This window comes from Grampus griseus (assembly GCF_964374135.1).
Source record: "Grampus griseus genome assembly, chromosome: 11".
Lineage (NCBI taxonomy): Eukaryota > Metazoa > Chordata > Mammalia > Artiodactyla > Delphinidae > Grampus > Grampus griseus.
This window is the reverse complement of record NC_139005.1, coordinates 583705-599568: the sequence shown is the minus strand read 5'-3', so window position 1 is coordinate 599568 and position 15864 is coordinate 583705. Positions and strand designations below refer to the sequence as shown.

General features: G+C 45.3%; 1 protein-coding gene across 1 annotated transcript in view; it reads left to right on the top strand.

Moving 5' to 3' along the window:
* CECR2 (CECR2 histone acetyl-lysine reader) overlaps positions 1-15864 on the top strand; it is a gene marked incomplete at its 5' end in the record, with an annotated part of 155097 nt that overhangs the window by 92917 nt on the left and 46316 nt on the right. The window contains 2 exon segments of the mRNA XM_082666433.1: positions 14146-14329; positions 15367-15506. Coding sequence (XP_082522559.1) covers positions 14146-14329; positions 15367-15506 — 324 coding nt within the window.

Genomic DNA, 15864 nt, shown 5'->3' with positions numbered 1-15864 from the left:
GTATGTTTTCTCCCATTTTCTTTTTGAGATGTAACTTGGGAGTCTGTGTGGTTTTTAAGCAGTTGTAGTCATACTCTGTATATAATTTCACTTTTTCATATCTTCCATTTTTTTCCTCACAATGATAATTTTTCTTATAACCACTTTTTTCTTTAAATGGGATTGTCAAATACTCCGATTTAATAGATGGACGTTTGTGCCCAGCTTTTAACTGTTATAAACATGTTATATTACATAGCCTTGGACATAAAAGTTTGCACACCTTAGTGAATCATACTCTTAAATTTCTGCAAGTATAGTCACTCTGTAAAAAGAAATGCCCACTTAAGATTCAAAAAATAAATTTCCAGGCTGCTCACCCCAGGGGTTGCTCCATTTCACCCATGACCATCAGTGTCCGAGGGGGTCTGTTTGCCTCACCTCGCTCTGGCCAGGGTGCTGGAGGGCAGATGCCCTCGGGACCCTCGGTCCTGGGCCCCACTGCAGAGTGTGTGCAGTTGCCATGGCAAGCGCTGTGACATCCACAGAGCACGTGGCCTGTGTGAGAAGGGGCCGTGGACCGAGCTGTCATGGGGTGCTTCCTGAGCCAGTGCCCTTATATTACAGAGCCCATTAAGAGGGTGAGTGGAGGAAGGACGGACCCCCCCCCCGAAATTGCAGGTAGGAAGGTGGGTGTCTGGGGTTCGACACCCTGGAGCAGAGGCTAGGGGTTGCAGAGCAGAAGGTCCCATGTGTTTCAGAGATGTGATTCATTTGAGCTGCAAAGTCCAAAGTCTTATTAGCCCCTGAGTGTTAAATTTTGGTTCGTCGCCAGCATCTAAAATGCGACTTCATGTTGAAACCCAGTTTGTAGCTTTTAGAAAGCATCTAAGACACTGATCAGCTGGAGGGAAAACAGGGCCCCAGCCTGCCTGGTGGCTCTCGACACAGAGGCTGGTTGTCACACTGCATCTGTGGGGCTTGCTTGGCCCACCTGCTCGCCTTCTTTCCCTGCTGTCTCCGACAAGCACAGCCATTCGAGGAATCCTGTGGCCACAGCACAACAGGAGTAGGAGCCTAGTAGGCCTTGTAGGCTGAGCAGCGAGTTCGGGGGTGTGATCCTGAGGGCAGGGAGGGCGGGGGACCAGGAAGGGGCGAGTGAGTAGATCAGGCCTGAGGGCAGAGGCGAGCCCATCATGAAGGCCTGTTAGGGGGTGAACGTGATGACCTGGAGTCTCCTGCCTGACAGGCTGTCTCTCCAGCCTTACTGCGCACATTCGTGGTTTGTGGACTTGAATTTCCTGTTACATACTTAGGCCGTGTCTTCCATGGGTGTGTTGGTTGATGATCAAGCACAAGAAACGCCCATTTAAAATTTGCGGGGCAGGTGTCGCACGCCTGCCTTCTGTGTGATGGTGGGGATGGGGGCCAGGCTGCGGTTGAAGGTCTGAATAGCTAGAGTTGGCTCATACCATCTATGGAGTAGAGCTTCCCTTCCCTGTTGGCATGTGGTGTCTATTTGACATTTCACCAGGTTTTTGACACGTGAGAATCCACTCGGCTCTTCCTGGCTGTACCTGCCAGTCTCTTTTGGCTCTGATACCATTGCTCTTAACTAATCCTGCTTGTTAGTTCTTCCAGAAAGTGATACAATCTTGTCATATTCCATAAGGAATCTCCTTATTTTGATTAAAGTCCTTATGTTGTGGGACTCCCCTGGTGGCACAGTGGTTAAGAATCTGCTTGCCGGGCTTCCCTGGTGGCAGTGTCCGCCTGCTGATGCAAGGGACACAGGTTCGTGCCCCGGTCTGGGAAGATCCCACATGCTGCGGAGCAACTAAGCCCTTGCACCACAACTACTGAAGCCCACAGGCCTAGAGCCCGTGCTCCACAAGAGAAGCCTCTGCGATGAGAAGCCCGCGCACTGCAACGAAGACCCAACAAAGCCAAAAATAAATAAATAAATATATTTTTTTAAAAAAAAGTCCTGATGTTGCTCAGTAAAAAGTTGTAGCTTTGTTCATGTAGGTCAGATCCGTTCCTGGGTTACTGTCACTTGTGTTGCTGCTAAGAGTTGAGTGATACTCACACACCGTACAAGTACTTCCAAGTGTAGAATGTGATATATTCCTAACATATTCCTGTGTTTGTATCTTGAATCTGCCCAGTTTATTGACCTTGATTTTTTAAAGTTGATTCTCTTGTTGTTCTAGGTTATCATCCCCCTTCCTTTTCGTGTTTGTGCTTCTGCCTGTTTCATGCTGTATTCGTCATCTACTGCTATGTAACAAATTACCCTAAAACTTAGCAGCTTTAAACATCAGTTTCCGTGGGTCAGGAATCTGATGTCCCGGCCATGCTGCTGGGACCGTGGCCACCGCAGGCCCACCCTCGGGAGGGCCTATGTTTGTTTCCTGTGGCTGCTTAGCGCAGTTCACAGGCCGAAGAGCTGAAACTGCATTTGGTATCGGTCGGTTTTGTGGGTCTGCACGTGGCTTGTCAGGGGCCCCGCTCGGCGTGTCTGGAGGCCTAGCTGGGGAGGGACACAGGGTCCTTCAGGCTGCTGGCAGAGTCTCCCTGGCAGCTGTAGGACCCAGGTCTTTGTTTCCATGCGGCCCTCTCGGCCCCGCTGTGTCTCCTCTCTTGACCTGGTGTGCTCGCGGGAGTACCCTCGCCTGCCCAGTTTTGTGACCAGAAGCGAGCCCCAGATGGGCTGTGCCCCACTTGGGAGAGCCCAGCACATGCTGTGAACCCCAGGGGGCCTGTTGCACATGCTTTTGCTTGTTAATAGTGACTGTCTTCTCCAGAGGAAAACTGCATATTGGTGGGGAGGCTTATGCTGCATCTAATCACGTGTACTTAGTTATTAACAACGTATCATAAGTTCTCTTTTTTCCTAGGCTTTTGGACAAGAACCAGTTGATTTTTGGATAGTCACATGTGGTCCTATATAAATGAATTGTCAACAGGAGGTTTTGATTTTCCCTTTTGTTTCAGTAAATGGCTATAACTAACTTGTTCCTAGTTTAATTTTCTCCCATATTTACCATTAGCCTCCACTGTAAATGTACTTACATTGATAATATCTCCCATAGGAAAACAATTAGTTTGAAGATAACGGGTGTTCTACAGGATAGTCTTAGCTTAGACGCAGGCTTCTCCCATCACTCATCTACTTTCACTTTGGCACATTTCATTTCCTCAGTCTTCTCGTGAGGCTATGAAGAAGAGGTAGAGGGAGATCCCCTCGAAGGCTAACCGGGTCCTGTTTTACAGGGAAGGAAATCCAGAGACTTAGGTAGCTGGTTAGAAGATGAATAATCCCTACAGAGAATTGAGAGATCAGGAGCCCAGATCTTCATCCCTCATAGAATCTGCAGTTTGAGTCTCTAACTCTGACTCTTTGTTTTCTGTCGTCTTTACATAAAATTAATGATTTTAGCAGTATAAAAAAATAAATTCGGGGCTTCCCTGGTGGTGCAGTGGTTAAGAATCCGCCTGCCAATGCAGGGGACACAGGTTCAATCCCTGGTCGGGCAAGATCCCCCATGCCGTGGAGCACCTAAGCCCGCGTGCCACAATTATTGAGTCTGTGCTCTAGAGCCCGCAAACCACAACTACTGAGCCCACGTGCCACAACTACTGAAGCCCGCGTGCCTAGAGCCCGTGCTCCGCAACAAGAGAAGCCACCGCAATGAGGAGTCCGCGCACCGCAACGAAGAGTAGCCCCCGCTCGCTGCAACTAGAGAAAGCCCGCGCGAAGCGACGAAGACCCGATGCGACCAAAAATAAAAAAAAAAAGTTTTAAAGCATCGCCTAAAGTAGTATAGAGCAGAAACCCAACGCGTTCTTAAGATGGGGTGCCAGGTGGGCTGTTCTGGACAGTTTGCTTTTTCACACGTGTGTAGCTAGAGGTGCAAATAGCATTTAATATTTCAGAATGTGTCTGTCTCATCAAGCTGTGCTGGCTCGTCAGACACCCGCAGACAACCGTGTCACCCTGTCTTCTATGTCTTCCCCCAGCCCTTCTGCTTCTGGGTACGGTGCAGAGCTGCCCGCCCTCCCCAGTGCTGATGGCAGGCCTCTTAACACTAGTTTCTTCCTTATGACACACTGTGTCAGTTACTCCTAAATGATTTCTTTTGAAACGAGAGGTTAATTTATTTTAAAAAAACAAAAAAATGACCCTAGTTAAATAAATGTCATAAAATTTCAGATGCTGTTGTAACCGGGAGGAGAGAAGAGTTTTTTCCCCTTCCTTTTACAGGCAGCTGCTTCTGTGACTTTTTTGCTTTTGAAGGAAACTGTGAGTCTCAGATGGACAGAAGCAGAATTAGTGGGGAGCCCGTCAACCCCCTTTGGTGGGGGTATCCTGGTGCCCTCCGAGCTCGTCCCCCTTTCCTGGGGACAGCGGGTGGCAGTGTTGGTCCTGCTGTTCTGTGCTGGGCCAGGGAGGCAAGTGATGGTTCCACCCTTTTTCATATCATACCTGTGAGGTGTCAGAGCATTGCTGAAAACATAATCTGTAAATTGTGTTAAAAACAGCTAAGTATACATGAAATAAAAAAACTTCTGAATGGGCAAGTAAGTTTGGGGTCTGATTGATCCAAGTTGAACTAATTGGTCTGAAGTGAGGCTCAGGCTTCAGCCCTTTAAAAACTGGCTTTTGTCGATATATTATAATACACACAGAAAAGGGCATATTGCTTAATCATACAGCTCAGTGAATTTGTACAAACTGAATACACCTACGCAGTGATCACTCAGACAAGAAAACATCACAGTGAATTTTACTTTTCATTGAAAGGAATTGCCTAAAGTGATTGCTATTCTGTCCCTCCAGTGGTATCCACGTACATTTAGAGTGAATTTGTGCTCGGTATTCTCTGAAGTTTTATTTTCATCCCACCCTAAAGAAAGAGGATTTTGGACAGATGAATGCTTGCCTTTCTTGGTTCTAAGGCTTACCTGTTACGTGGAGCTGAGAAAGTTCCTTAATCTCTCAGTGCGTTACTCGCCTCATCTGTCAAATGGGAATGATAACCATACCTATTACTGAATTTATTGTGAAATTAAATGAGTTCACTCATGACAGCCTTAGAACAGTCTTGAGCTTTTAGTAAATACCAGAAACATCTACGTGTGTGGAGTAGGAAGTGGATATTGACCCAGGCTACTGCCAATGTCTTAAATGTTGCGGTTTGCACGTCTCAGAACTGGGGTTAGCAGACTTCTGCAAAGGGCCAGAGAATAACCATTTTAGGCTTTGTGTGGGTGACATGGTCTAAACTACTCCCCTCTGCCATCCCAGTGCAAAAGTGGCCAGAGCAGTGCTTCGTGACTGATTGTGGCTGTGTTTTATTAGATTTTCATAATCTGGAATTTGAATTTTATATCATTTTCTCTTGTCATAAAATAGTATTCTTTTGATTTCTTTTTTCTTCCAACCGTTAAAAAAGAATGATTTTCACATTCTTAGCTTACAGGCTAAAGATAGACATTCAGGCCAGCTTTGGCCCATGAGCCATAGTTTGCCCCTGTTTTTAGAAAATTAAATAGGTTCCTATTTCTAATTACACAAACTCGGTCACCATGCTGCTCAAGATAATACATTTCCATCTCCTCAGAAAGTGCCCTTTGCACTAAATCTAACCTCCCCACACCCCCAAAACCCCACTGCATCCCACGCAGTGACCTGATTTTTATTGATGCAGATTGTTTTGCCTTATTCTAGAATTTCGTGTGTGTGTGGCTGGGATCATGCAGTGTGGGTTCTGCGTGTCCAGCTTCTTTGAGGAAGCACAGGGTCTGTGTGATACTGACACTGCTATTTGTATCAGTTCTTCGTTCCTTTTAGGGGAGGGGGTCTGCATTGGATTCCAGTGCAAAAATATATGACAGTTTTTTTGTCTGCTAGTTGGTAGACTTGTATGTTGCCTCCAGTTTGGGGCTGTTGAGAATAGAGCAGCTGTAAACACTTGCACGGATGTTTTCGTGGATGTCTTTTCGTTTCTCTCAGGAATCGCTGGGTCGTGCGTGAGAGCACGATTGACATTGACTTGTTTTCTAAGCAGCGGTGACCTTTATTCTCCTACCGGCAACACATGAACAGTCCAGTTGCTCCATATCTTTCCCGACATGTGTTAATTTTAATTTTACCCAGTTTTTCATTTTACTGATTCTGTTGTGTGTGATGTGGTAACTCATTGTGGGTTTAATGTGCATTTCCCTGATGACTAGATATATAATGGGCTGTGACTATTTTCTTCTGATGTGTAGCTTGCCTTTCCATTTGTTTGGCACTGTATTTTAAAGAATAGCAAATTTTAATTTTGTTGAAGTCTAATCTATCAGTTTTTTCTAGTATGTTTTTTCCTAAGAAATCGGGACATACCTTAGTGTCAAGATATTTTTTTGAGGTTTTCTCTTAGTTTTAGAGCTTTAGCGCTTTTTGCAGTTGGCATTATGATGCATTTTGAGTTAGTATTCGTGTATGGTATGAAGTAGAAGGTCAATCAGTGTCCATTTTTCCTTACGAATTTCATCTATGTTCAGTCTGTTTCTGGACTCTGCCTTATTCCATTGATCTATATGTCTTATATTTATACAAGTACCAGATTGTCTTGAAATTGGTGAGTTTTCTACCTTTTTATATTTTAGTTTTGCTTTTTTTGACTATTCTGGGTTCTTTGCATGCAAATTTAAAAATCAGCTTGTCAACTCCCCCACCCCCCAAAAAAGGCCTGCTACAGAAAATGGACATTTTGAGCAATGTTGAGTTTCCCAGTCCTTGACCATGATATGTATCTCTCCACTTGTTTATCTTCCTTTATTTAAATTTTTTTTTTTTTTATTTATTGATTTGGGTGCACTGGGTCTTAGTTGCGGCGTGTGGGATCTAGTTCCCTGACCAGGGATTGAACCCTGGCCCCTGCATTGGGAGTGTGGAGTCTTAACCACTGGACCACCAGGGAAGTCCCTGTTTATCTTCTTTAATTTCAGGAATATTGTATAGTTTCATTGTAAAGATACCGTACACCTTTCCATTTGTGCCTAAGTATTTTATATTTTCCAGCTATTTGTTGCCATTATATGTAAAATACAATTGAGGTTTTTATATTGACCGTGTTACTATAGTCTTCCTGATTTCACTTCTTAGTTTATTGGTCTTGTTGCTGACTGAGGAGTTTCTGTAGTCTGTTTCCGTTCCAGCCTCTATCCCGGCTCTCTGTCCCAAGAGCTTCCTTCTCTTGTCTTATTACTGTGCCAGCCACAACTCCTGTGTTGTTCCTGATCTTGGGGGAAAGTGTTCAGCCTTTCACCCTCAAGTGTGATGAAGTGCTGTCCCTTTTGTCTGTTGCTGAATTCAGTTTGCTGCTGTTTTGTTGAGGATTTCTCCATGTATGTTTATGAAGAATATTGGTCTGTAATTTTATTTTCTTATGAATCTTTGTCAGGTTTTGGCACAAGGGTTGAGAAGTGTTCTCTTCTCTCGTTGCTGAAAGAGTTTGTGTAATTTCTTCTCTTTTTTAAAAAAATTTATTTATTTTATTTATATTTATTTTTGGCTGCGTTGGGTCTTCGTTGCTGTGCGTGGGCTTTCTCTAGTTGCGGCGAGCGGGGGCTGCTCTTCGTTGCAGTACGCAGTCTTCTTGTTGCTGTGGCTTCTCTTGTTGCGGAGCATGGGCTCTAGGTGCGCGGGCTTCAGTAGTTGTGGTGCATGGGCTCAGTAGTTGTGGCTCACGGGCTCTAGAGCACAGGCTCAGTCGTTGTGGCGCACGGGCTTAAGTTGCTCTGCGGCATGTGGGATCTTCCCTGACCAGGGATTGAACCCGTTTCCCCTGCATTGGCTGGTGGGTTCTTAACTACTGCACCACCAGGGAAGTCCGAGTTTGTGTAACTTCTTTCAAACAGTTCACCACTGAAAGCCTTTGGGTTTGTAGTTTTCTTTGTGTGCAAGTTTTTGATTGAGTATTATTGATTTGATTTCTTTAATTAAGGCTATTTGAGTGTTTTGTTTCTTTTTAAAAAAATTTTATTGAAGTATAGTGTTGTGTTAATTTCTGCTGTATAGCAAAGTGATTCAGTTTTACATATATACATTCTTTTTCATATTCCTTTCCATGACAGTTTATCACAGGATATAGAATATAGTTCCCTGTGCTATACAGTAAGACCTTGTTGTTTATCCATTCTAAATGTAATAGTTTCCATCTATCAACCCCAAATTCCCAGTCCATCCCTCTCCCCCTGCCCATAGCAACCAGTAGTCCGACCTCTATATCTGTGATTCTGTTTCTGCTTTGTAAATAGGTTCATTTGTGTCATATTTTAGATTCCACATATAAGTGATATCATACGGTATTTGTCTCTCTTTCTGACTTTGCTTGATATGATAATCTCTTGGTCCATCCATGTTGCTGCAGATGGCATTATTTCACCCTCTTTTTATGGTTGAGTAATATTCCATTGTATATATGTACCATGTCTTTTTTATCCATTCATTCATCTTTCAATGGGTGAAGGTTGCTTCTATGTCTTGGCTGTTGTCAATAGTGCTGCTATAAACATAGGGGTGCATTTATCTTTTCAAATTACAGTTTTGTCTGGATATATACCCAGGAGTGGGATTGCTGGATCATATGGTAGCTGTTTTTAGTTTTTTGAGGAACCTCCAAAATGTTCTCCATAGTGGCTGCACCAATTTACATTCCCACCAACAGTGTAGGAGGGTTCCCTTTTCTCCTGAGTGTTCTATTTCTTAAGTCAATTTTGGTAAGTAATTTAGGCATTTTTCAAGGAGTTTGTCTATTTTATTTAAGATTTTACATTTATTTCCATAGTACTATTAATAATATTCTCTTACTATCTGTAGGATCTACAGTGGTTTCTCCACTTTCATTCCTGATGTTGGAATTTGTTCTCTCTCCCTCTATTCTTTCTACAGGTTTATCAACTTTTCAAATGCTTACTAAGGAACCAGCTTTTTTTTTTTTTTTTTTTTTTTTTTTGCAGTATGCGGGCCTCTCGCTGCTGTGGCCTCTCGTGTCGCGGAGCACAGGCTCCGGACGCACAGGCCCAGTGGCCATGGCTCACGGGCCCAGCCGCTCCGCGGCATGTGGGATCCTCCTGGACTGGGGCACGAACCCGCGTCCCCTGCATCTGCAGGCGGACTCTCAACCACTGTGCCACCAGGGAAGCCCAAGGAACCAGCTTTTAACTTTACCTACTGTTTGCCTGTTTTCTTTAAAAAAATTTTTTTCTATTTTTGATTTATTATTTTCTTCTATTTACTTTGGCTTTAGCATACTCTTCTTTTTCTTTCTTCTCAAGTTATAATACTTGTTATGAGCCTTTTTTCTTTTCAATACAGGCATTTTAAAGCTGTAAATTTCCTTCTAGGCAGTGCTCGACTGGGCTGTTCAGTCCATTTACATTTAGTGCAGTTACTGGTATGGTTGGTTTCCCACTGTTCGGGGGTTTTTAAGTGTCCAATTCATTGGTGTTTAGTATATTCACAAGGTTGTGTAGTCATCACCAGTGTTGAATTCCAGAACATTTTATCACCCCCAAAGACCCCTCACACCCATCAGCTGTCACTCCTTGCTTCCTCCAGTCACCAGTCCCACTAACTAATGTGCTTCCTGTCTGTTTTTACTATTCTAGGTACCTCTTATAGGTGGAATGCATACATATAGGTATCCAGCTACTTTCACTTCGCATGTTTTCAGAATTCATCCGTGTTGTAGCGTGAATCACATACTCATTCATTTTATGGCCCCAAAATACTCCGTTGTATAGATACATGTTTCATTTATCTGTTAGTTCATGGACGTTGGTGCTGTTTCAGCTTTTTGGCTGTTACGAATTATGCTGCTGTGTATGAACATTTGTCTACTCGTTTTTGTTTGGAGGTATGTTTTCATTTCTCTTGGGTATATACCTAAGAGTGGAATGGTTGGGTCATACGGTAATTCTGTGTTTAAGTTTTGAGCAGCTTGCCAAACTTTTGCAAAGTTGCTGCACCATTTTACATTCCAACTAGCAGTATATGATGGTTCCCACTCTACGTCCTTGTTAACAAGTGGTCAGCACTTGTTCTTATCTGTCTTTATAATTTTAGTCATCCTGGTGGGTGCGACCTGGTACCCTATTGGGGTTTGATTTGCATTTCCCAAATGACGAATGAGCGTCTTTTCATGTGTTTCCTTCTTTTTTCCTCTCTTTGTCCTTCAGTGCTTTCTTTTGGGTTATTTAAAGATTAATACATGTTGATTTCCAGGTGACTTTTTTTTAAAAATAAATTTATTTATTTTGGGCTGTGTTGGGTCTTCATTGCTGCACGCAGGCTTTCTCTAGTTGCGGCGAGCAGGCTTCTCATTGCAGTGGCTTCTCTTGTTGCGGAGCACAGGCTCTAGGCATGTGGGCTTCAGTAGTTGCAGCACGTGGGCTCAGCAGTTGTGGCATGCAGGCCCTAGAGCATGCAGGCTCAGTAGTTGTGGTACACGGGCTTAGTTGCTCTGCGGCATGTGGGATCTTCTTCCCGGACTAGGGATTGAACCCCTGTCCCCTGAATTGGCAGGCAGATTCTTAACCACTGTGCCACCAGGGAAATCCCCCAGATGACTTTTAATACTTTTCTTTGTTACTTAACATAAACATTCATATACACAAATAAAATCTATATTATATACATATTTCCCAGTTAAAAAGATATGTTTTGTATCTTAATCATATTTTCCTTTAATTTGAAATTGTCATGATTTTTTACTTATCCTGGCTCTCACATTGATTTCAGGATATATTTCAGGATGTGGCAGGCAGTATATAGTCCTATAGAAGAGACATTATTTTAGTTGTTTTGGGCTGAATCTTTTTATGATCTTTAAGAATAAGCACTTCATCACATTTTCTTATGGAGCTTTTTATTTGTTGCTTCACTTGGAACCAAAATCTTTATCTCAATCCAGTATTTGTGTGTTTATGTGTGTGTTTTTTTTTTTTTTTTAAAGCTTTTTGCCCGCACTGTGCGGCATGCAGGATCTTAGTGCCCCGACCAGGGATTGAACCCTCCCCCACTGCACTGGAAGTGCGGAGTCTTAACCACTGGACCTCCAGGGAAGTCCCCCAGTACTTGTGTTAAACGTGGCCTAACTGTGAACATGGGTGTTTCATTAGCTGCACCAGTAGCCATAGCAAACGGGAAGATAAAATTTTTCCATTTAGTCTCCACATGGCACCCGTGGTGCCAGGTCTTCCTTGCTCCCTGTGTGTGGGCTGCACATACACTTTCACGTCTCAGAACTGACACAGAGCCTGCCTTCTCCCTTGTGATCTTCTCAGGCAGCTTGTTTCCTCCGTGGTGCAGGGTCCTGCCAGCTCCGCTCGGGCCGCGCTGTCCCTGGGAATGTGGGTCTCACAGTGCAAGCCTGTTCTGTCTGAAGGAAAATAAGCAGTTCTCTGCTGGGGTCCTAAGAGATGCTCACTCTGCGACTGTGGAAAGATAGTTCTGTCTTTTTTTCTCTCTCTTGTGCAAACTCTTTTAAGAAATAAAGGGATAATTAGCATTTGGAACTTTTCTCAGACAAGGAGCTCTGACCTGGTTGTGCTCAGAACCTCCAGTTGGTTCCATCTTTTTGTTCCTACATCCTGTTGAAAGGATTAGTGACAACTCAGGAAGAAGTGCCCTGAGCTGAGCCGAGAGATTTACAACGTAGGATCAGTTTGTAGCAGCTGTTGCCACGCACTCTTCCTCTGAGCAGCACACAGGATCACGGCGCTCATTTTTCTGAGGGCGGGAGTGCATGGTCTTACCAGATTCTGAAAGAGTTTTGTGTCCTAGAGAAGATGAAGAACCGCGAAGTACAAAGTATTAACCCTAATTGTTGGCTTACTGAGCCTTTTCGTTTCAAATACCCTTGACCACGCTGCCTTCAAAAAATTTTTCCCTCGTATCTGACCCTTAAAAGAAAGATACAGATTTTTATGAGGCTTATCTGTATACAAGGCAAAGGAGTGATCTTGAATTGTAAGTCCGTTAGTATCTCTTGGTAAGGTGGTATGGAGATGACTTAAGAAACTTTTAGCAGAAGTGATGTAATTGGAACTGAGTAGGTTAATAGGGCTGTTGGAAAGGAATCTCAGACATGCAGCTATTGGGACTCGGAGGGGCTTTCAGGCAGATCGCGGCTGTCTGTGCTTCCTCGCCTCCTGCCGCGTCCTCGTGGAATGATCTCATGTCATGATCTCATGTCATGGAGTCCACGTTTCATTTTACTGCAGGAAGAACACACCTTGTTGTTTAGGGTACTTGGTGTGCAGTAGAAATCCTAGAAAGCATGTGGCAGATAAAGGGGTTTATTACCAAAGGCAGGTTGTCTTCTTCACATTCTGTGAAACGAAAAAGCACCCCGTTTTATGTTCATATTCTCCTTTGCCACACGACCTGCTTTTCACCGCCAGCTAGAGCTGCTCTTTGTCGGCTCCTCCACCTGAAGGGGTAGCACCGGCTTTGCGGGCGGAGGCCAGGCTGGTCCCAAGGCTCCCGCAGGTGCCTGCAAGCAGGGCTCAGGTCATGGTGCTGAGAGCCCTGTGTTTCCAGGTGTAATGCTGCATTTTGATAAGGTAACCACATTCACAGTGTCCGCATTTGAGGTCTCAACAGGAAGGAAATAAAGTTTCTTCTCTCTTTGAAAAAGCAAAATGTTTAATTTCTTATTTGCCTAAGGCCCTTTGTTTTTTCTCTATGAGTATTTCTTCTGACTTTTTCTGCAAATATAACTACATAGATTATCAGTTAACATGATACATGCCTCTTGTAAAGATTATATTGACACATAATTCCTTTAGAGCTCTTTGTTTAGTGAGAAAAATTTTTTTTTTTTTTTTTGCTGTACGCGGGCCTCTCACCGCTGTGTCCTCTCCCGCTGCGGAGCACAGGCTCCGGACGCGCAGGCTCAGCGGCCGTGGCTCACTGGCCCAGCCACTCTGCGGCATGTGGGATCTTCCCGGACCGGGGCACGAACCCGTGTCGCCTGCATCGGCAGGCGAACTCTCAACCACTGCGCCACCAGGGAAGCCTGAGAAAAATATTTTTAAATCAAGCATTAGGTGAAATTATATCCAGATTCTTTAATAGTTGAGATATGAAATAACTAACAATTAAACAGCACTTGTTATATACAAGGCACATTTAGGTACTCATCAAAAATTTAAGTTGTCTTAAATGTTTTCTATAGAAAAAACCCTCAAATTTAGTGTTTTGTAACACACCCACAAGTTTACGTGTAACAGCACATGAAAGTATAGTTACACGTTGGAGTAGCCTCTTTTAAAATTAATTAATTAATTAATTAATCTATCTGGCCACGCAGCGCGGCTTGTGGGGATTGATCCTGGGCCCTTGGCAGTGAAAGCATGGAGTCCTAACCACTGGACTGCCAGGGAATTCCCTGGAGTAGCCTCCTGTGTTCTGGAGAAGGTTTTTTCAAACCTTTGCATCTTAACCTGAACTATAAATGGATTAGGCCAGGCAGACATTGCCATTCTTTGCTGTTTGCCATCTAGGTTGTGGACCTAATCTTTTTTAAAAATTAATTAATTTATTTTTGGCTGCGTTGGGTCTTTGTTGCTGTGCACAGGCTTTCTCTAGTTGTGGCGAGCAGGGTCTACTCTTTGTTGCGGTGCGCGGGCTTCTCATTGCGGTGGCTTCTCTTGTTGCGAAGCATGGGCTCTAGGCGTGCAGGCTTCAGTAGTTGTGGCTCACGGGCTCTAGAGCGCAGGCTCAGTAGTTGTGGCGCACAGGCTTGGTTGCTCTGCGGCATGCGGGATCTTCCGGGACCAGGGCTCAAACCCGTGACCCCTGTATTGGCAGGCGATTTCTTAGCCACTGTGCCACCAGGGAAGGTCCCGCAACCTTCTTAAATATTGATGATCTTTGGGACTTGACGGTGTCAGGTCCCAGGAGATGGTGTAATAACATAGTGCTTCCTCAAGGGATCCCTGGGCCCTTCCTGGCACTTTCCACTACTGCTGCTGTTGAAGATTTGTCAGCTGTCCAGCCACCCACCACCTCCAGCACCGCCTCCCCCCCCCCCCGCCCCGCCCTCTACACCACCCTCTCTATGTGGTACTCATGTGTCTTTGTGTCTGGGGCCGCCTGGTTAGGCCTCAGACCTTCCACAGCTACCTGGAGGACATCATCAGCTACCGCTGGGAGCTGGAAGAAGGGAAGCCTAACCCCCTGAGGGAAGCCAGCTTCCAGGACCTGCCCCTTCGCACCCGTGTGGAAATCCTCCACCGCCTCTGTGACTACCGGCTGGACGCAGACGATGTCTTCGATCTCCTCAAGGTGCGTAGCTGACAGGCACCCTGTCCCTGGAGCAGAACTTAGAGCAGCCAGCGTTGGGATGCTGTGCTGGTCTTGGGAATCTTGTGGATGCAGCTGTTACCACTGTTGCCAGGGGGATCCAAGCCACACGCTCAGATGACTGCATGTTATTTTATTTTGGTTTAACTTCTACTTTGGTTTGTTCTTCGTTCTGTTTACCGAGTTCCCGCTGACATGGGAACAATCGTAGGTTCCTGTTTGCTCTGTCATCAGTCAGAATTGCAGTTACATTAGTCACTGAGTTTTATTTCCTGAGATCTGAAATTTGACTTAGAATAATTGAAATATTTATGAAACCTCCCAAGGACTTTAACCCATCCTCACCGCACACCGTGTGCACATTGTAGATGTGTGCTGGGCGGGGCTGTGGACGCCTCCCCCCTCCCTCTTATCCTGTCTCAGAGGGAGGGCACGGGCGGTCTTCTGCTTTGCCCTCACCGGGAGGTCGGTCAGAAACAATGAACTGCGTCGACGGTGCTCGTGGGCTCAGGTGGGCACCATGGTGAAAACCGCAGTGCAGCCCAGCACAGTCTTCGCTGAGGTCTCGGCCTCCACCCCGCGAGGGTTGGCAGCGCAGGTCAGGCTGGGGGAGTGGGGAGCCCCGGGCCGGACTGGCCGGCGGCGACAGAGCGTCGTGGGGGACGAGGCTGCCACAGCAGCAGACTCTCCTGTTGGAATTGTCTTTCCTCTTGTTGGTACACACAGAATACACGTCTAAACCAAGTATGTCACATGTTCACCAAAATCCCTTCAGGTTGCTCTTTTTCTGGTGAGGTGGGGCAATGGTGGCAGTGGGATTCGTGTGAAGTACTTCCGTATCCTACTCTTAAGGCAGGCACCTTCTCCCCGTCCCGTGTGTCGGGTACCCTGAGAATTACCTAAGATGCTTGAGCATTTTAATATGAGGGATATGTGAGGATAAATTCAGAATCCTCCTTTCAGTTGTCTCTTTAGTTTTGTTCGTTGTGAGCCCAAACCTCTTTCCTTGTCCTGCCCAGGGCCTGGATGCAGACAGTCTCCGTGTGGAACCGCTGGGTGAGGACAACTCCGGGGCCCTCTACTGGTATTTCTATGGGACGCGAATGTACAAGGAGGACCCAGTGCAAGGAAAATCCAACGGAGAGCTCTCTCTGAGCAGGTACCTTCCTAAAGGTCAGGGCTGCCATAGCCACTGTTAGAAGAGCGTCGTTAAAATCAAATACATTGGAATTCCGCAGCACAAGTTATTTTTTCTCATGAAGGAATTAGCTGTAGCAGCATGTCTACAAAGAGATGGCAAAGAGTTATTTCACACAAAAGTGAAAAGGAATTAATCTCTAGCCCAGCTCTCAGCGGCCCCACCCCAGAGGCCGTTCTGCCCGCCAGGTTCTCAGCAGCACAAGTGCTCCCCGGGGCCTTTCCCTCCAGCAGAGTGGGTTCTGGAGAATCCCTTCTCCTACTAGAGCTGATGTCCTCAGTGAGGAAGAGGGCTTGTCTCCAGCATCCCAGAGCGATGC